The following is a 21700-nucleotide window of genomic DNA, read 5'->3' as shown; positions in this document are numbered from 1 at the left end:
AATCTACCACATCAGAGCACCAGGCACTCCAAAGCTTGCAACAGCTAAGGAAGGAAAGGTCACCGACTGGTCACCCTCTGAGGAACACAGGGGAGCTGTCCTCACCCAGGGACACCAGGTTCCCATAGTTCTCCAACATCACATCCCGGTACAGGTCCTTCTGAGCAGGGTCCAGGAGCTGCCACTCCTGCCAGGTAAACTCCAAAGCCACATCGCTGAATGTCAGTGATTCCTATAATAAAAGGATTCCATTTCATGAAGTTACTTCCTTTTGATGATATGGTTGAAATGTGAAGAAAGTTGTTCTGCTGATTTCCTCTATATACCAAGTGTTGTGTTTTTTTTAATACCTTGTAGAAGAAGCAAAATTGTAAAGAAATATTCTGTATTTGGGTATTGAATCATCCATTCAATTATCAAATAAGAAGTTCCGATAATGACCAGCAGTGAAATCCTTTAAATTAGAAACATCTCATATTCACACACACACACTCACGTGTGTATGTGAATATGTATCTGTACACATGTGGACATATGTGAGTGGGGGTGTGTATGTGTGTACACATATATGTGTATGCCAGGGATTGAAATGTGTCCCCCCAAACATGTGTATCAATTTGGCTGGGCTATGATTCCCAGTATTGTGTGGTTTTCCTCCATTCTGTGATTGTAATTTTATGTTAAAGAGGATTAGGGTGGGATTGTAACACCCTTACTAAGGTCACATCCCTGATCCAATGTAAAGGGAGTTTCCCCATGGTGTGGCCTGGAACACCTTTTATGTTACAAGAGATAAAAGGAAAGGGAAGCAAGAAGCAGAGAGTGGGGGACCTCATACCACCAAGAAAGCAGTGCTGGGAGCAGAGGGTGGAGAAGCTCCTAGTCTGGGGGAAGATTGATGAGAAGGCCAAGAAGGCAGACAGAGAAAGAATGCCTTCCCCTAGAGCTGACGCCCTGAATTTGGACTTTTAGCCTACTTTCCTTTGAAGAAATAAATTTCTCTTTGTTAAAGACATTCACTTGTGGTATTTCTGTTTTAGCAGCACTAGATAACTAAGTATATATACACGTAAAAATGCGTGTGGGTGTAAGGGTATATATGTATTTGGCCATCTATATGCTAAGAGATAAATGTTAGCGACAGAGGGAGAATAAAACATGTTCCTATATTCAACACAGGCCTTCAGAAACGATATCAAAATCTACAGAAAAAAGACTAGGTATCTGAATTACAGAAAATGACATGTTTAATAAATGTGTTTAATCTGTAGAAAGGAATTAAAGCTATCAAAAATACAGAACAAGAGACAAGATAATTGGGTGGACTCGGGAAAAATAATAAACACATACACATACATATATACACACATACGTATGATATATATGAACAGACAAGTTAACAGCATATAAATACACTAAACAGTTAACTGTCAGCTATAATTTACAATTTAAGAAATTACTGAAAATGTAGCAGAGAGTGACAGAGAATGTAAAGGAGAGGTTAGTAAACATGAATAGTGTGAGAAAGTCTAACACATGTCTGTTCATAACTTCCAAAAGAGAAAACAGAGTAAGGTAGAAGCAATATCCAACAATCTCACTCTGCACTCAAAAATAAGCTTTTACCGAATGAAAGACCTGTGGCAGGCAGATTCTATGACAGCCCTGTGATCATCTTCACACCTCTGCAGTCGTGACTTGCTCCTATGAGACTATGACAAAGAGGATGGAATACCATTCTGTCACTAGATTACATATTAGATACGTTACTTCCGTCTGGCTGGTGTTAGTGAAGTAAGCTGCCATGTTGGAGAGGCCCACATGGTAAGTACCTGAGTGCTGCCTCTGACCAACATGCAGTGAGGAACTGAGGCCCTCATGGAACTTAATTCAGCCCACAACCAAGTGAGTTTGAAAGCAGACCCTCCCCGATTCGAGCTTCAGATCAGACGCCTGCTCTAGCCAACACTTTTATTGCAGTCTTGTGAGAGACCAAGAAGCAGAGCACCAAGAGAGGCTGTACCTGCATTCCTGACCACAGAAGTCTCGAGATCATAAATGTCATCTATTTTAAGCCTCTAAAATGTTGGAACATTTTGCTAAAAACCAATAGATAATTCATATAAGAATTAAACTTAAAAAACAAAAAACGAGGTATGAAAATAATGGAAGAAAATAAAGAATACATTTATGACACAAGTCAAAAGCCAGAATGGGAAAATGTGTAAATTTATAACTTCTGCATAAAAAAAAAAAGTGAAGTTTGGAAAAAATATTCTCTAAAAAAAAACCTTTTACAAAAAGATCAATACACAGTGCATAGGAACAATTCCTTCAAATGAGTAAGTCAAATCGGAATTTATTTATTTCAGAAAACAATCAAACTGACTGTCTTAGTCATCTAGTGCTGCTATAACAGAAATACCACAAGTGGATGGCTTTAACAAAGAGAAATTTATTCTCTCGCCACCTAGTAGGCTAGAAGTCCAAATTCAGGGCATCAGCTCCAGTGGAAGGCTTTCTCTCTCTGTTGGCTCTAGGGAAAGGTCCTTGTCATCAATCTTCCCTTGATCAAGGAGCTTCTCAGGTGCAGGGACCCTGGGTCCCAAGGAGGTACTCTGCTCCTGATGCTGCTTTCTTGGTGGTATGAGGTCCCCTACTCTCTGCTTGCATCCCTTCCTTTTATCTTTTGTAAGATAAAAGGTGGTGCAGGCCACACCCCAGGAAAACTCCCTTTACATTCGATCAGGGATGTGACCTGAACTAGGGTGTTACATTCTACTCTAATCCTCTTTAACTATAGGTATACATTATGATTTATAACACAAATAGAAAAATCACAAAATGGAGGACAACCACACAATACTGGGAATCATGGTCTAACCAAGCTTACAGATATTTTGGGGGGACACAATTCAATCCATGACACTGACCAATACAAGAAAGATCTCAGCCTCGCCAGCAATTAAAAAATACAAAAGAAAGCAAGATGGGAAAATATTTGACCATGTAGGTTGTTGACAGTCATGACATTTGATACTGCTGCAACAACAAGTATTGTAAAGATTGGGGGCACTGGATGCCCTTTCATACCACATATTAGAACTCTTCTAAATAGACTGATTTCATCTCCACAAGAAAAATATGAGATACCTCTATCATCATCCCCATTTCACAGATAAGAAAACTCAGATGTATAGCAGCTAAAGGGCTTGTGCAAGGTGACAGAACTCACTCCCTACTTTCAAATCTGTACTCAAACAACAGTTCATTAAGAATCATCTGAGTCCTGTGCATTGCTTCCATTTTCCACTCATGTTTAGGTTTAATTAACATATAAAACTAGACCACCACAAGCTGAGTCCACTGAGTTTGCTTGGTCTATCCATACAAGGCTCTGTGAGGAACCCTGGAAAAAACAGCCATAGGAAACTTCCTTTTGCATTAATGAGAATGCGACTGTTCAGGACACCATCCACCACCACATCACCTCTAGGAAAAACCATCAAAGAAACTTACTTAGACAAAAGTCCCATGAGATACTAAAATCACCTGAGACACTGATCTTTTTTCTCCTCAAAAACTGGGCTTATTATTTAAATTATACTGATTCTCTTGTTTTGGCCAGAGAAATATCAGATGCTACTTGACAGTTAATGTAACCCCCAGGATTGTCCAGTACATACTAGGTTCAATGTCAGTAATTTAATTTAGTGTTAATTACATGAACAATATATTCCTGAACCTATTTTGCCTGGTGTTGAACTCAGAGTCTAAGTTTATTTTTCTCCAGCTCTGACTTCCATATTTATACATTTTAGATTTTAGATTAACTGAACCAATATTTTATAAAAAAACAAAAAACAAACCCGTTACTGTTCAAGTCGATTCCGACTCATAGCAACATTATAGGACAGAGTAGAACTGCCCCATTAGGTTTCCAACGAGTTGGGGGTAGATTCGCAGTCAAGCTGTTTAGCTGTTTAGCAGCCCAGCTCTTAACCACTGTGCCACCAGGACTCCGAGGGCCACCAGGCCTCTACAAACCCATTAGGGAACAAAGGAAAGCATAAAACAAACCAAAAGTCACCTGGCCCTTGACCATTTTCTTTTATTCTTGTGACATGACCAGCATCCAAGATGCTCTCTGTATTTTCTGGATCAGCTCTAAATTTTCATTCAGAAATCTCAGTCTCCCTTGAAGGGTGTCCCCGGAAATGACAAAACTCAAATCCTGGAACCTCTTCCTCCTTTCTTCAATAGATTCTGTTGCTACTGGAAAGTCAAGACCTGTAGGCTGAAGGGAAAATTCAATGTGAGCAGTTGTAAAAATGGCATGGTGGCATCTGACCTCCTCTAACTTCACAAGGAGGAAGGAGAGTCAAGATCAACCACCCAAGGCTCAATCCTATGAGGCAGGGATCAGACATGCCTCCTCTCTCCGCCATCTTTACAAATTCTAACACCAACCATCCCTCCCAAGGTATTCTCTACTTCTCTGCTGGGTTTGATAATTTATTATAATGGCCACACAGAATTCACAGACAATACTCAAGGTTTCTTAGGGAGATAACAGGTTACAATTCAAGTTCAGGAATGCTCAACATACAGTTCTTCCATCAGGACAGCCTTTTCTCAGCCGTACCCACAGGCACATTTTTCTCTGGCCCTTGGCCTCTAGCTGGTTTGACCAAGTGTTACGAAGCCCTTTCAGCTCCTCCGATAAGTGCCCAGAGGCACCCCACTTAGCCAGGAAGACTTGGGCAGAAGACTCACAGCTATAGCTCAATAGGTCTGCAAACTAGCTCCACCAAGTACCCGGAGGCACCCTACTTCGCCAGCAAGCATCCTGCCCGAAGGCACTCAGCTTTCTCACTCTGTGGGCCAGGATGCTCCTTGCGCTGTCTCCTGCAGGTCTCCTCGCTGTCTCCTGGTTCTGCTGCCGCTGATTCTCAACAACTTTGGTGCTATAGTTCTCTCTGTCTCCTGGTCCCAGACGCTTCTCAGTTCAGGGATCCCAGGTCCAAACGATTCACTCCACTCCTGGCTCTTCTTCCTTTGTAGTGGTGTGATTCTCTTTCCTTCTTGCCACTGGGATGGCTCATTTTAAGCCTAGTGGGGTGGCAAAACTGACCAATCCCTTCATTACAGTTTCTTAGGCCTTATTTGCATGGCCCCACCCATAGGGTCACTATGAGTCAGAATTGACTCGATGGCAACAGGTACAACAGGTACCCAATCACCTGGACAGGAGTTATAAGACCATGGCAAGAATGGCCACATAAAAGTGATCCATCATAACACAGTGGTACATTTCCTTTAAGCACACATGTTGGATTGTGAAAATGGCATGGTGGGGGAGGCATCTGACTTCTTCTAACTTCACAAGAGGAAAGGAGAATCAAAAATTAACATACCAAGGCTGATTCCTATGAGGCGGAGCACAGACATGCCTTTACCCTCTAACCTTTTTACCAATCCAGCTACTACTTCCCTGTTCAGTTCGATAATTCATTGCAATGGCCGCACAGAAAACACTCACAATTATGAGGTTTATTAGGGAAGTTCTCAGGTACAACTCAAGGAACAGCTCTTTGTCAGGACTGCATCTTCTCAGCAGTACCCATAGACTCTCTCTGGAGTGTGGGCCATCGGGCCCTGCTATGCTTGGGCAAGGATACAAAGCTCTTCATCTCCACCAATAGGTGACCAGAGGCAACCGGCTCCACCAGGAAGCCTGCTGCCTGAAGGCACTCACCTCTCTCGCCCTGTGGGTCGGTGGGCCTAGCTCCACCAAGTTCCTGAACCACTCTACTCCTCTAGTAAGCCTCCTGCCCAAAGGCTGTCAGCTCCTTCTCTCAGTGGGTCAGCGCATTCACTGGCGCCACCTTGCTCCATGGTCGGGAAGCCCACCATGCCATTTCACACCAGTCTCCTGCCGCCTTTTCTTTTTTTTTTTTAATTTTAGATGAATGTTTACAGAACATACTAGTTTCTCATCAAACAGTCAGTACACGCATTGTTGTATGACATTGGTTAACAACCCCATGACATGGCAACACTCCCCCTTCTCAACCCCAGGCTCCCCATTACCAGCTTTCCTGTACCCTTCTACCTTCCAGTCCCTGCCCCAGGGCTGCTGCGCCCCTTTAGTCTTGTTTTGTTCCACAAGACTGTACAATCTTTCGCTGAATGGTGAACCTCAGGAGGGACCTCATTACTGAGCTGAAAGGGTGCCTGGGGGCCATACTCGCAGGGTTTCTCCAGTCTCTGTCAGACCAGCAAGTCTGTTCTTTGTTTTTGGGTTAGAATTTTGTTCTACATTTTTCTCCAGCTCTGTCTGGGACCCTCTATTGTGATCCCTGTCAGGGCAGTCAGTGGTAGTAGCCAGGCACCATCTCATTGTACTGGACTCAGTCTGGTGGAGGCCGTGGTAGATGTGGTCCTTTAGTCCTTTGGACTAAAATTTCTCTTGTGTCTTTAGTTTTCTTCATTATTCCTTGCTCCCAAAGGGCTGAGACTAGTGGAGTATCCTAGATGGCCGCTCACAGGCTTTTAAGACCCCAGACGCTACTCACCAAAGTAGAATGTAGAACACTTTCTTTACAAACTCTGGTATGCCAGCTGGCCTAGATGTTCCCGGAGACCATGGTCCCCACAGCCCTCAGCCCAGCAATTCGGTCCCTCAGGGAGTTTGGATGCGTCTACAGAGCTACCATGGCCCTGCCTTGTACAAGTTGTGCTGGTTGCCCCAGTATTGTGTACAGTCTTACCCTTCACCAAAGTTACCAATTACTCATTGCCTATTAACTCCTTTTCCATCCCCAACCTCCCCTCCCTTGTGGCCATCAAATACTGCTTCTTTTTGTATGTAAACCTTTTCATGAGTTTTTACAGTAGTGGTCTCGCACATTTGTCCTTTTGTGATTGACTTATTTCACTTAGCATAATGTCCCCCAGACTCATCTATGTTATGAAATGCTTCACAGATTCATTGCTGTTCTTCAGCGCTGCCTAATACTCCACTGTGTGTATGGTACCACGGTTTGTGTATCCATTCATCTGTTGATGGGCATCTAGGTTGTTTCCATCTTTTTGCTATTATGAACAATGCTGCAATGAAGATGGGTGTACATATATCTATTTGTGTGATGACTCTTATTTCCGTAGGACACATTCCTAGGAGTAGGAATGCTAGATCATATGGTTATTTCTATTTCTAGCTTTCTAAGGAAGCACTATATTGTTTTCCAAAATGGTTGTATCATTTTGCATTCCCACCAGCAGTGCGTAAGAGTTCCAATCTCCCTGCAGCCTCTCCAACATTTGTTATTTTCTGTTTTATCGATTAGTGCCAGTAATGCGGGGGTGAGGTGGTATCTCATTGTGGTTTTGATTTGCATTTCCCTAATGCCTAGTGTTCGTGGGCATTTCCTCATGTGTCTGTTGGTCGCCTGAATGTCTTCTTTGGTGCAGTGTCTGTTCATTTCCTTTGCCCATTGTTTAACTGGATTATTTATCTTTTTGTTGCAGAAGTGTTGGATTTTCTTGCAGATTTTAGAGATCAGACCTTTGTCTCATTTGCAATAGCAAAAATTTTTTCCCAGTCTGTAAGTTCTCTTTTTCACTCTTTTGGTGAAGTCTTTTGTTGAACATAAGTGTTTAATTTTTAGAAGATCTCAGTTATCTAGCTTAACCTCTGAAGCTTGTGTGTTGTTGGTTGTGATTTGTATCCTGTTAATGCCATGTATTAGGGTCTCTAGTGTTGACACTATGTTTTCTTCTATGAACTTCATAGTTTTTGGCTTTATATTTAGGTGTTTGATCCATTATGAGTTAGTTTTTGTATATGGTGTGAGGTATGGGTCCTGTTTTTTTTTTTATGGTCCTGTTCCATTTTTTTGCAGATGGACATCCAGTTTTGCCAGCACCATTTGTTAAAAAGATTGTCTTTTCCCCATTTGATGGACCTTGGGCCCTTGCCAAAGATCAGGTGACTATTGGTGGATGGGTTTACATCTGGGTTCTCAATTCTGTTCCACTGGTCAATGTATGTCGCTCTACCAGTACCAGGCTGTTTTGACAACTGTAGCCGTATAGTAGGTTCTGAAGTCAGGTAGTACAAGTCCTCTTACTTTAAGCTTCTTCTTCAATAGTGCTTCACTTATCCCAGGCCTCTTCCCTTTCTGTATAAAGTTAATATAAGTTTTTCCATCTCTTTAAAGAATGTTGTTGGTATTTGCATTGGTATTGCATTGCATTTGTAAAACGCTTTGGGTAGAATTGTCATTTTCACAATGCTGACTCTACCTATCCGTGAGCATGGTATGTTCTTTCATTTATGTAGATCTCTTTCGGTTTCTAGCAGTAGTGTTTTGTAGTTTTGTTTGTATAGGTCTTTTACATCCCTAGTTAGACTTATTTCCAAGTATTTTATTTTTTTTAGGTGTTTCCCTAATTTCCTTTTCATTATTCATTTTATTGGTATATAGGAATCCAGCTGATTTTTGTATGTCTATCTTGTATCCTGCTGCTCTCCTAAGTCTTTCTTTAGTTCCAGTACTTTTCTCGTGGAGCCTTTTGGATTTTCTTAGTATCACACCATCCGCAAATAGGGATGGTTTAACTTCTTCATTACCAATTTGGATGCCCTTTATTTCTGTTTCTTCTCTTATTGCTCTAGCTAAGACTTCCAACACAATGTTAAATAGAAGTGGTGATAAAGGGCATCCTTGTCTTGTTCCTGTTCTCAAGGGGAATGTTTTCAGCCTCTCTCCATCAAGAACAATGTTTGCTGCCACCATTTCTATGCTGCTGCTTCTTGCTGTCTTGCGCCATCTCCCCATTACACCTTTCTCTCCATCTCCTGGGTCTAGGAGGTTGCAGTGTGATAAACCGCTTTTGTGTGGCCTTTCTCACCATGGTCGTGTAACTCCCACCCAGGTGATTGGGCAGGACTGTGCAAAAAACGTAATTGTGTCCCCCATGTGTCTGTCAGTTTGTCATACTGTAGGGGCTTGTGTGTTGTTATGATGCTGGAAGCTATGTCACCAGTATTCAGATACCAGCAGGGTCACCCATGAAGGACAAGTTTCAGCTGAGCTTCCAGATTAAGACAGACTAGGAAGAAGGACCCGGCAGTCTACTTCTGAAAAGAATTAGTCAGTGAAAGCTTTATGAATAGCAGTGGAATCTTGTCTGATATAATGCCAGAAGATGAGCCCCCCAGGTTGGACGGCACTCAAAAGACAACTGGGAAAGAGCTGCCTCCTCGAAGTACAGTCGACCTTAATGACGTGGATGGAGTAAAGCTTTTGGGACCTTCATTTGCTGACGTGGCACATCCATTAATAATCGGAACCTGGAATGTATGAAGTATGAATCTAGGGAAATTGGAAATCGCCAAAAATGAAATGTAATGCATAAACATCGATATCCTAGGCATTAGTGAGCTGAAATGGACCGGTATTGGCCATTTTGAATTGGGCAATCATATTGTCTACTATGCCAGGAATGACAATGTGAGGAGGAATGGTGTTGCGTTTGTCACCAAAAAGAACATTTCAAGGGCTATCCTGAAATACAATGCAGTCAGTGATACGATACTATCCATACGCCTATAAGGAAGACCAGTTAATACCACTATTACTCAAAATTCATGCACCAACCACTAAGGCCAAAGATGAAGAAACCGAAGATTTTTACCAACTTCTGCGGTCTGAAATTGATTGAACATGCAATCAGGATGCACTGGTAATTACTGGTGATTGGGATGCAAAAGTTGGAAAAAAAGAACACGGATCGGTAGTTGGAAAATACGGATTTGGTGACAGAAACAATGCCGGAGATTGAATGATATAACTCTGCAAGACCAAGGACTTCTTCACTGCAAATACATTTTTTCACCAACATAAACGTGAACTATACACATGGACCTCACCAGATAGAATACACAGGAATCAAATCGACTACATCTGTAGAAAGAGACGATGCAAAAACTCAGTATCATCAGCCAGAACAAGGTCAAGGGCCGACTGCAGAACAGACCATCAATTGCCGATATGCGACTCCAAGTTGAAACCGAAGAAAATAAGAGCAGCTCCAGGAGAGCCAAAGTATGACCTTGAGTATATCCCACCTGAATTTAGAGACCATCTCAAGAATCGAGTTGAAGCGTTGAACACTAACGACCATGAACAAGGCAAGCTGTGGAATCACATCAAGGACATCATACATGAAGAAAGCAGAGGTCATTGAAAAGACAAGAAAGACAGAAAAGATCAAGATGGAGGAAAGAAACAAAAGATCAAGACAGAGGAGACTGAAACTTGCTCTCGAATGTCGAGCAGCTAAAGCAAAAGGAATGATGAAGCAAAAGAACTGAACAGAAGATTCAAAGGGCAGCTTGAGAAAACAAAGTATTATGATCACATGTGCAAAGAGCTGGAGATAGAAAACCAAAAGGGAAGAACACGCTTGGCATTTCTCAAGCTCAAAGAACTGAATAAGAAATTCAAGACTTGAGTTGTGATAGTGAAGGATTCTATGGGGAAAATATTAAATGATGCAGGAAGCATCAAAAGATGGAAGAAATACAGAGTCATTATACCAAAAAGAATTAGTCTACATTCAACCATTTCAATAGATAGCGTATGATCAGGAGCTGATGGTAGTTAAGGAAGAAGTTCAAGCTGCACTGAAGGCACTGGCAAAAAACAAGGCTCCAGGAACTGACAGAATATTAACTGAGCTGTTTCAAGAAATGGCTGCAGCCCTGGAAGTGCTCACTCATCTATGTCAAGAAATGTGAAAGACAGCTACCTGGCCAACCCACTGGAAGGGATCCATATTTATGCCTATTCCCGATAAAGGTGATCCAACTGAATGTGGAAAATTATCAAACAATATCATTAATATCATATGCAAACAAAATTTTACTGAAGATCATTCAAAAGCAGCTGCAGCAGTATATCGACAGGGAACTGCCACCAGAAATTCAGGCCGGATTCAGAAGAGGGCCTGGAATCAGGGATATCATTGCTGGTGTCATATGGATCCTGGCTGAAAGCAGAGAATACCAGAAGGATGTTTACCTGTGTTTCACTGACTATGCAAAGACATTCGACTGCGTGGATCCTAACAAATTATGGAGAACATTGTGAAGAATGGGAACTCCAGAACACTTAATTGTGCTCATGAGGGACCTGTACATAGATCAAGAGGCAGTCATTCGAACAGAACAAAGGGATACCTAGTGGTTTAAAGTAAGGAAAGGTGTGCATCAGGGTTGTATCTTTTCACCATACCTATTCAATCTGTATGCTGAGCAAATAATGCAAGAAGCTGGACTCTATGAAGAAGAACAAGGGATCGGGATTAGAGGAAGACTCATTAACAACCTGTGTTATGAAGATGACATAACCCTGCTTGCTGAAAGTGAAGAGGACTTGAAACACTTATTGATGAAGATCAAGGACTACAGCCTTCAGCATGGATTACATCTCAACGTAAAGGCAACAAAAATCCTCACAACTTGATCAATAAACAACATCATGATAAACAGAGAAATGACTGAAATTGTCAAGGATTTCATTTTACTTGGATCCACAACCAACACCCATGGAAGCAGCAGTCAAGAAATCAAAAGACACACAGCATTGGGCAAATTTGCTGCAAAGGACATCTTTAAAGTGTTGAAACGTGAAGATGTCACCTTGAAGACTAAGGTGCGCCTCATCCAAGCCAAGGTATTTTCAATCACGTCATATGCATGCGGAAGCAGGACAATGAATAAGAAGACCGAAAAAGAATTGACGCCTTTGAATTGTGGTGTTGGGAAAGGATATTGATTATACCACAGACTGCCAAAAGAATGAATAAATCTGTCTTGGATAAAGTACAACCAGAGAGCTCCTTAGAAGCAAGGATGGCGAGATGGTGTCTTACATACTTCGGACATGTTGTTGGAACGGATCAGTCCCTGGAGAAGGACATCATGCTTGGTAAAGTACAGGGTCAGCGGAAAAGAGGAAGACCCTCAATGACATGGACTTACACAGTGGCCGCAACAATGGGCTCAAGCACAACAATGATTGTAAGGATAGCACAGGACCAAGCAGAGTTTCGCTCTCTGGTACACAGGGTTGCTATGAGTTGGAACCAACTCGACAGCACCTAACAACAACACAATGAAGGGACTCGTTGGTTTTGCCATTCCAGTAGGGTTAAAATGACCTATCCCAGGGGTGTAAAGGAGAGAATCTCACCACCACCAAGGAAGAAGAGCCAAGAGCAAAGTGTGGCTTTTGGACAGGGGATCCCTGTGCTGTGAAGCTCCTGGAACTAGGAAACCAAGAGACAGAGAATGTAAAAATGGTGTGGGGGCAGTGTCTGACCACCTCTAAACCCACCAGGGGGAAGGAGAACCAAGAGCAACAGCACAAGGCTGACTCCGATGGGGCTGAGGCCAGACAAGCCTCCTCTCTCTGCCATCTTTACCAATTCTGACACCAACCATCCCTCCCATGGAAGTCTCTACTTTTCTGTTGGGTTCAATAATTCATTAAAATGGTCACACAAAGCTCACAACAATGCTCATGATTATGGGGTTATTAGGAAAGTAACAGGTTACAATTCAGGCTCAAGAACACTCGAGAATACAGTTCTTCCATTAGGACAGCCTCTTTCCAGCCATACTTGGAAACATGCATCTCCCTGACCTCTGGCTTCTGCCCAAAGGCACTCAGCCTTCTCTCTCCTTGGGCCAGGAAGCCCACCACACTGTCTCCTGCTGCCAGGTCTCTGCTGTCACCACTTCTTACCATCTTCAGGGTTACAACTCGCTCTCTCTTTCTCTGTCTCTTGGTTTCCCACTTCCAGAAGCTCCTCAGCACAGGGATTCCATGTCCAAAGGATGCAATCTCTACTCCTGGCTTTTATTCCTTGGTGCTGGTGGTATGTTCTCTTTCCTGCCTCTGGGTGGTTTATTTCAAGCCCAGCAGGATGGGAAAACCGACCAATCCCTTTGGTGGGCTGCAATTACCATATCTGCTCAGTCCTGGCCAATCACTTGGGTGGGAGTTTGTCTTAGGGTGGGTTCTCTGGAGAAGCAAAATAAGTAAAGCACATAAATATAAACAGAGAGAGATTTATAGCAAGGAAACGGCTCATTAGATTGTAGATGCTAGAACATGCCAAGTCAGTAGATCAGGACAGTAGCTTCTCCCCATTCACGAAGCCACAGGGGCTGGCAAACTCAAGATGGGCAGCTTGGAGATCAGGGCTCTTGCACACAGGCTGTGAAGATCTACGAATCCCGAGATCAGCAGATAAGCTGATAGCTCAAGTCCCAGGAACCAGAGGTCAGACACACAGGAGGCAGCCGCAGGATCCAGAGTGAGCAAAAAGCCAAAACGTCTGCTTATATTTGGATGCAGGCCACACGCCAAAGGAAGTTCCCTTTCAACTGATTGACTACTTGCAGCAGATCCCATCATGGGAGTAATCCCATACAAACACTGAGAATCATGACCCAGTGAGGTTGACACACCATCTTAACCATCACAGAGTTACAAGACCATGTTAAGAAAGGCCACACAAAAGTGACCCATCACACTGTAGCGAGAAAGAGCTGTAACACTGAAGATGGACCGGCAGGAGAGACCAGCAAGACATGGCGCAGTGTGATTCCCCGCCCACAGGGTGAGAAAACAGGGTGTCTTTGGACAGGAGGCTTGCTGGCAAAGTAGGATGCCTCTGGGCACTTAGTGGAGCTAGGTTTGTTGACCCACAGAGCTAGAGTAGAGCACCTTTGGGTTGAGGCTTCCTGGCAGAGTGTGGTGCCTCTGGGCACTTATGGGCAGAGCTAGCAGAGCTTCAAAACACTTCTCCGAGAAGAACAGAGGCCAAGGGGCTAGAGAATGGTACGCCGGCAGACACACCTAAAAAGACACCATCGTGATGGAAGAACTGTACCCTGCGTGTTCGTGAACCTGTACTGTAGCCTGTTATTTTCCTAATAAATCCCATGATCATGATTGTTGCCTATAATAAATTACTAAACCCAGCAGAGAAGTAGAGTGCCATGGGAGGGATGATTGGTGTCAGAATTGGTAAATATGGTGGCGAAAAGAGGCATGTCTGACCTCTGCCTCATAGAATCAGCCTTGGCCTATTGATCTTGATTCTCCTTACACCCGGTGAAGTTGGAGATCAGACGCAACCTCACACCATTTTCACAGAGGTTCTCAGCTGCAGAGACCCAGGCCAAAGGGCGCACTCAACTCCTGGCTCTTCTTTCTTGGCAGTAGTGAGGTCCCCCTTTCCACTCTTGGATTGCTCATTTAAAGCCTAGAGGAATGGCATAACTGACCAATTCCTCCTTAGGTTTCCATATACCTTATTTGCAATGGTGCCACCCACAAAGGTCCTCTGCACTTTATTTACATTGGCAGCAAGTGGTCCAATTCCTTTGGTGGGCCAAAAGCACCTTATTTGCATAGTCCCACTCAATCATTTTGTAGGAGTCATAAAGCCACACATGCTTAGAAGGGCTGTATTAAGTGATTCACTGCACCACATTCACCTCACAAGATCAGGCTTTGTGCTGATCCTGCTTTTTATCCTTCAGGAATCTCACTGCACCAAGAAACCCTGAAGCAGATTTTTACATACATACTTGGGTAGAATTGCGCCATATATGGGAACTCACCTTATGTCTTTCCTAAACGCTAGCAGTGGGAACTGAAATAAGACAAAATGGGTTTAACGTGATGTGGAACTTTCGAATAAACTAGGATAAGGGTCGTGTTGCCAGAGGAATGAAAAATTAACAAAATACAGATTGTCAGCAAAGCAAAAAGTGTGAATTTATATCCAGTTTTGTGGGCTGCAATGTTTCCCACACAAAGACTCAAGTCTGTTTGCAATGGCAGTGCAGCTACAGACCCATGAGTGTTGTGGATTAGTCCCTAGGTCTGTATTTAGCTAATCCACGGATTAGAGAAGACATATGATTATCTAAATCAAGAATTTCCAACTACTGCCGGGGAACTGAACCGCCTTCTGTCCCAAGAGCTGATTTTCCAACCTCAACTCAACCACTAGCCAGGGGTCCTGGGCTCCCAACGCTTCCGTTCTCAGTAGCTGCGGTAGCCCGGACTCTTACCACGCCCCGTATTAACGCAAAACCTGGACTTCACACCCTGTAGGAAGGCCATTCCCCCGGTTCAAACATTATTGCGCCCCATATTAAATCCCGAACTCGACCCAGACGCCACATTCTTCGTAAATACCACCTCTACCCCTTGCACGAAGAGAGATGCGCAAAGGCCCCGTATGCTGACAGTCGGGACAGCCTTAACTTTTATACAAAGGCGCTCACACGTTACCTGACCCCATGGCACCGATTCCCACCTACTAGCCCCCAAACACCTCCTCCATGGCGTTCCCTTCAGGAACTCCATGGGTCCTCACTACACCAAGTCCACACACCTCCATAGCCTTGTTTCAAAGAGAAAACACTGACCTGTTCTTCTCTTGCACTACGATAAGTTTCGAAAAGTTCCACTTCCGTGAACAGCTTCCACTTCTCGATCAGTAGTGCAGAATCCTTGCCCGCCTACGGGTACCGGCGAGGATCCCGAGGGATGCGGTAAACGGGTTTCCCGTAGTCCCGACAAGGTAATATGTCTGCGCCCTCTTAGCAACCAGAGGCGGCCATATTTGAATACCGGCCGTACAGAACGCAAGATGCAGTTCCAGAGCTAGGAGCCTGGAATGGCTAGGGAGGACAAGAAGCTGTTGACACTGCTCTTTTCCTGGTCCTCGATCTTTTTACACAAAATAGATTTCAGCGGCTCGAGCTTCCCAAAGAAAACATGGAACCAATCAAATTGACACCAGCGGGCTTGGCATAAAAATAATATGACCGCACCCCTTTAAACAGTGTGTTTAAAAGAAAAAAAGTTTTCGAGCAGAGTGGGAGTTCAGATGTCTGTGTAGCAGAGGCGCGACAAGCCAGTAAGTGGACAACCACGGAAATCTTCTGGCTGAAAACAGCTTGCAAGAAGCTGCTTTAAGTTTAGAAAAAGCTTAGAGAAGGTGGTACTGAATGAGAGTGGCAATCATAGGGCAAAAGAGCAGATGGGATGAGCCTAGGTTATATTTGGAGTGGAACATAGCGGAAAGTCCGTTAAAAATAAGGCCAGTAAAAGGCAAGTAGATGGCCAGGCCTTTCTTCCTAGTCTGTCTCAGTAGGGAAGCTCCACTGAAATCTCTTCAGCATCATAGAAATGGGCAAGCTTCCACTGACAGGAGGTGAGCGCACTTGAGGTGCATTGGCTGGGAATTAAACCCAGGCCTCCCACGGGGTAGGTGAGAATTCTTCTGCCGAATCACCACTGCCCTCAACTTATTTCTCCTCCACTCTGTTTCAGACCCACCCAGCTGTCATTATTGCACAAGTGTGGTGCAGTGAATTATTTAATATGGCCATTCTAGCCATAGTTTCTGTAACTACCACCAAATGACTGACTGAGACTATGCAAGTAAGGTGCTTGTGGCCCACCAAGGAGTCTCGATAGCTTGTTAATAATGTAAATACAGTACATGACACCCTTGTGATGACAGGACCATGCAAATAAGTTGTAGGATCTCTAATGAGGGGATTGGTCAGTTTTGCCAACCCACTAGGCTAAAGGGAGGCACAGAGAGAAAGAGGAGCTATAACACGGAAGACAGTGAAAGACAGCAGGGCAAGATGCCTGCAGTCAGGCTTGCCGACTGATGGAGCTAATAAGTGTAACACTTCCTGGAGAAAGCCCTCACAGGTCCCAGTGGCAGCAAGTCCTCAGCAGGGCCTGGCAGCTGAAGGCCCCCAGCAGCACCTGGCACCTAAAGGCCTTTAGTGGGGCCTGGTAGCAGTGTTCAACAATAGGCTAACCTGATCAAGGAGCTGCTTCCTGAGTTGTTCCTATTATTTCCAAGTTGATCTCAATCCCAAGCTGAACACTGTAAGTCATCCAATAAACCCCAGTACTATGAGTATGGTCTGTGAGTTCTGTGTGGCTACTGCTATGAATTACCAAACCCAGCAGAGAAGTAGAGAGTGCCATGGGAGGGACAGATGGTGTCAGAAAAAAAAAAAAAAAAAGGTTGGTGGGTGAAGGCATGTATGACCTCCACCTCATAGCAATCAGCCTTAGGCTGTTCATCTTGATTCTTCTTTCCCCTTGTGAAGTTAGAGGCGCTCAGATGCCCTTGCCTCACCATTTTTATAGTTGGCTTCAGGAACGGGATTTGTTTTAATGGCTCCAAACTCATAGAAGCAATGGACTTCATAAGAGAAAGAACAAAGGGGTGTGGAAAGGAAAACTTTTGATTCCTAGATGTTAACTTAGGTTGTTGTTACCTGTAATGGTTCAAAGGAAAGTAAGAGATGGTATGCTGCACCTAAGGGGTGAAAGCCACACCTGGAGTACATAGGGGCAAAAGCCAGGCCAGTTAAGCAAGATTGTTAATAAGGGGCCAAGGTATTCTGGTTCTACCCAGCCAGAGGCCAAGGCCATATGGATACAAATGGAAAGCTAGTCAAGCATTGGAGAAGAGATGAAACTAGAAAGTTTTATGGATATTGAACGTTTCTCCTACCTAGTGTTGTGAAACAGACCTAAATATATGAGAGAAATGAATATTGGGTATTATAGATTACAGAGAGTGTGTAACTCCTGCTTCAGACAATACTTGATTGGATTTGCTAAAAGGGGAACTAGGATTAGCCTGAAAGAAACACAGCCTGTTGGTTTCAATGCAGTATACATGCGTGTAGAGTATTAGGGGCTTAGGTTGAAATATTGAGCCCTACCCTGAACCTTCAGAACCAGGAAATTTGCTTTTGAGAAGACATGCAGACCCACCCAGAACTGCTGAGAGAGCAGAAAATTTACATTTGAAGGAAGGCCCTGTAGAAAAAAAATGACTATGACTTTTTGAATTTTGAGCAAGAAGTTTGCCTTTGGGTGCTTTGAGGAAGGAAAAGTCAGCGCCCATCAGAAGGAACCCCCTTCCAGGACTGGAAGTTAAAGGGAACCAAGGAGGAGACAGCCTGCTGTGCTCACTTGACTTGACCACGTGGGTCCACAAGATGAACTGAAGTGGGGGAAGTATGGCAATGAAGAGATGGGCTGAGTTTGGGCATGATCTGTTGGCACATATTGACCTAGCCCACAGAGGCTAGGGATGAGAGACAGAGAAAGGGCTGGCAACTCTGAAGTGCAGGGAATTGTGGGGACTCCTGAGCCTATGGGTGCACCCGTTAGCCCAAAGGGGCTAGGACTGAGCTGAACAGAACCACACCTAATAAAGAGAAATATGTTTGACTCCATGAAAAAAAAAAAAAGAGCGGGTGTAAATTGCTACAATTTGATGGCTTGCTCTGGACTGAACTTTGCTTATGGACGCAGATGCTCAAAGTTCCAACTGAAACAGATATTTGTCAGATCAAGGAATATGTCTCCTCAGGTACTGATTTGATAGGGACTGGCAATTTAAACATTGGTCATATAAAATGAAGGGAGATATAGGCATGAAGAAGATGGCTTACACACTTTTGTGAGTGTGCTTACACTCAAAATGAGGGGACAAGGGAGGACTCCCACTGAATAGATTTCTCTTTTCCTGCTGGGTTTGGGGAAGAGACAGTGGGGGAAGATGCAGATAAGATTATATAATTTAGTTGTGAGTGTTGATTGTTAGCAGGGTTGTGATTGCAAAACCTGTAATTGTAGAAGCAGTAACTGTGAAAGGATGGACTAAGGGGGAGGCACTGCTGGACTGGAGGATAATGGCCAAATCTAAAGTCCCTTAAAGGTTTTGCTATGCTGATATCTCAGGAGGCTCAGAGGCTCTCACTGCAAGAGCATAGTCTTCTCTACGTTAAATTTTATCAGAGGCCAGAGGAGGTGAACCTGAGACAACTTTTGGAGAACCTGACCAAATCAGATGGACACCTGCAGTAGATATGAATGGATGGTACTTGAGTGTTATGGATTGAATTGAGTTTACCCTCCCCCACTCATAAAAACGTGTGTCAACTTGACTAGTCCATAATTCCCAGTATTGTATGATTGTCCACCATTTTGTCATTTGATGTCATTTTCCTACGTGTTGTAAATCCTACCTCTATGATGTTAATGAGGTGGCATTAGCGGCAGTTATGCTAATGAGGCAGGACTCAATCTACAAGATTGGGTTGTGTCTTGAGCCAATTTCTTTTGAGATATAAAAGAGAGAAGCGAGCAGAGAGACAGGGGACCTCATACCACCAAAAAAACAGCACCGGGAGCAAAGTGTGTCCTTTGGACCCAGGGTTCCCAATCAGAGAAGCTCCTAGTCCAGGGGAAGATTGATGATGATAAGTTTCCTCCAGAGCTGACAGAGAAAGCCTTCCCCTGGAGCTGATGCCCTGAATTTGGACTTCTAGCCTACTAGACTGTGGGAGAATAAATTTCTCTTTGTTAAAGCCATCCACTTGTGGTATTTCTGTTACAGCAGCACTAAAGGACTAAGACAATTAAGTTGTGTCTTAGGTCAATCTTTTTCTAGATAAAAAAGAAAAAAATGAGTAGAGACACGTGGGGACCTCATACCACCAAGAAATAAGAGCTAGGAGAACAGTGACAAGGACATTCCTCCACATCCAACAGAAAGAGAAAGGCTTCCCCTGGAGCTGGCACCTGGAATTCAGACTTCTAGCCTACCAGACTGTGAAAGAATAAAGTTCTCTTTGTTAAAGCCATCCACTTGTGGTATTTCTGTTATAGCAGCACTAGATAATTAAGACACTGAGTAACCTCAGCCTAAGGACTCTTTGCCCTACTGAACAACTAATTGTTAATGAGTGTTTTGGACTGGTAAAATGATCGGGAAGGGGAAGTTAATCTTTCAAGTATGAAAGGGCCAATGGCTAAAAGAGCCAGGTTTGGCCTGTGGTGCAGTACATTACTTAATATAGCCCTTCGAGGTATAGTCTTTGTAATTCCCACCAAATGACTGGGTGGTACTATGCAAATGAGGTGCTTGTGGCCCACGAAGGAGATTGGATAGCTTGCTAATAATATAAATAAGATGCCTGGTACCCTTGTAGGGGTGAAACCATGCAAATAAGGGTGTGGTACACTAACAAGGGCATTGTTCAGTTTTGCCATCCCATTAGACTTAAAGGGAGACAGAGAGAGAGGAGATGTAACACAGAAGACAACAAGAGATGGCAGCATAAGACTGCAGGAATCAGGAGACTGGTGCAAATTGGCTGTGATGGGACTTGCTAATTGAAGGAGCTAAGTGATGTAACATTTCTTCAAGAAGGCCCCCATCAAAGCCCTGTGGCAGAAGGTCCCCAGTGGGGCCCAGTGGCAGAGGGTGAGAAGCTGTCATAATAGAGGAACTGTGGCCTGAGCTGTTCCTGTTACTTCCAAGTTGATCATGATCCTGAGTTGTACCATGTTACTTCCCTAATAAACCCCATAACTGTGAGTATGGTCTGTGAGTTTGGTGTGGCCATTACAATGAATTATCAAACCCAGCAGAGAAGTAGAAAGTGCTGTGGGAGGGATGGTTGTTGTCAGAATTGGTAAAAAGGTTGAAGGGTAAAGGCATGCCTGACCTCTGCCTCATAGAAATCAAGCCTTGGGCTATTGATCTTTATTCTCCCTCACCCTTGTGAAGTTAGAGGAGGTCAGACGCCTCCCCTACCATGCCATTTTTAAGACAAGCAATTAAGAATGGATATTTTTGAAATTATCTAGAATGCGGGTTATTGGAGGTTGATGAGAAAAGGTCAAAGGATCAACCCAAACACAACTGTATGTCATTCTCACACTTGGCACCACTTTCTATTGATGCTATCTCAAAAATAACACTTGGATCACCCCCTCTTCTCCATCCTTACTGCTTTACTTCATTTTGCTAAATTTCTACTCCATTTGCCACCTCACTGGATCATACAAGTTATTTTGCAACCAATGAATTATTCAAAAGATTAAACATTTGGGTATATGGGAAACTCTAGGCTCAGTGCATGACACCCCTTGTCTTCAAGCTTGAGATTTATGATTAAAGACAGGTATACATATATTCTCAACTTCTCCTCCTCTTCTCACTAGTACTATGGTGATATTTGTTCTTTATGTGGCTTTTTGACTTGGTTCTTTGGAAAAACAGCTTGAGAGATTCTTCCTCTAAGCCCTTTGCACTGGTTTTCTACCCCACAGGGTTTGTTACTTTTGTCCAGGTTGACAGACATTTCCTGGGTAAGCTGTAAACAATTTGGTTTGATAGTTTTTGTCTGTTCCTGGGCTGCAGCCTACCCTATGATTGGTATGGACCTTGCAGGGATTGATCAATAGACAATGCAAATTAAGCATCTGCACCCCATTATACAAATGAAGTATCTGTGGCCTACCCAGATGGGATTGGTCAGTTCATGGCTCTCATGGGAGGATCATGCCTTGAAATTGAAAAGGAGTTTGTGTGTATATGCAGTGATCCCCACAGAGGATTTTGAGACAGAAAAAAGCAGGAAGAGAAGAAACAGAAAGAATCAGAAGGAAGAAGCAGAGATAGAAGAGGCAAGGAACCTCCTAAGAGAGCTGTAACACAGGTCAAGGGCTGTAACGCTGAAGACTGTGACAGGCCTGGAAGG

The 21700-nt window shown here is 43.6% G+C and overlaps 1 protein-coding gene across 8 annotated transcripts in view; it reads right to left on the bottom strand.

Annotated features, from left to right (window-relative positions):
* LOC100675448 (zinc finger protein 613-like) overlaps nucleotides 1-21700 on the bottom strand; it is a 228307-nt gene that overhangs the window by 42369 nt on the left and 164238 nt on the right. For 5 of the 8 annotated variants that reach the window (XR_010323393.1, XR_010323394.1, XM_064294165.1 and 2 more), the window contains exon 6: nucleotides 106-232. Coding sequence is in view for 1 of the 8 variants with exons in the window: in XM_064294164.1 (XP_064150234.1) it covers nucleotides 106-232; nucleotides 4091-4105 (142 nt within the window). In the remaining 7 variants the exon portion in view is untranslated. Of the gene's footprint in view, nucleotides 1-105; nucleotides 233-4090; nucleotides 4298-15526; nucleotides 15887-21700 lie in introns of those variants that run through there. The other 3 variants (XM_064294164.1, XM_064294158.1, XM_064294160.1) reach the window with 3 other exon arrangements.

This window comes from Loxodonta africana, chromosome 11 (genome assembly GCF_030014295.1).
Source record: "Loxodonta africana isolate mLoxAfr1 chromosome 11, mLoxAfr1.hap2, whole genome shotgun sequence".
NCBI lineage: Eukaryota > Metazoa > Chordata > Mammalia > Proboscidea > Elephantidae > Loxodonta > Loxodonta africana.
Note: the sequence above shows the minus strand (reverse complement) of the source record. Positions and strands in the feature narration are given on the sequence as shown.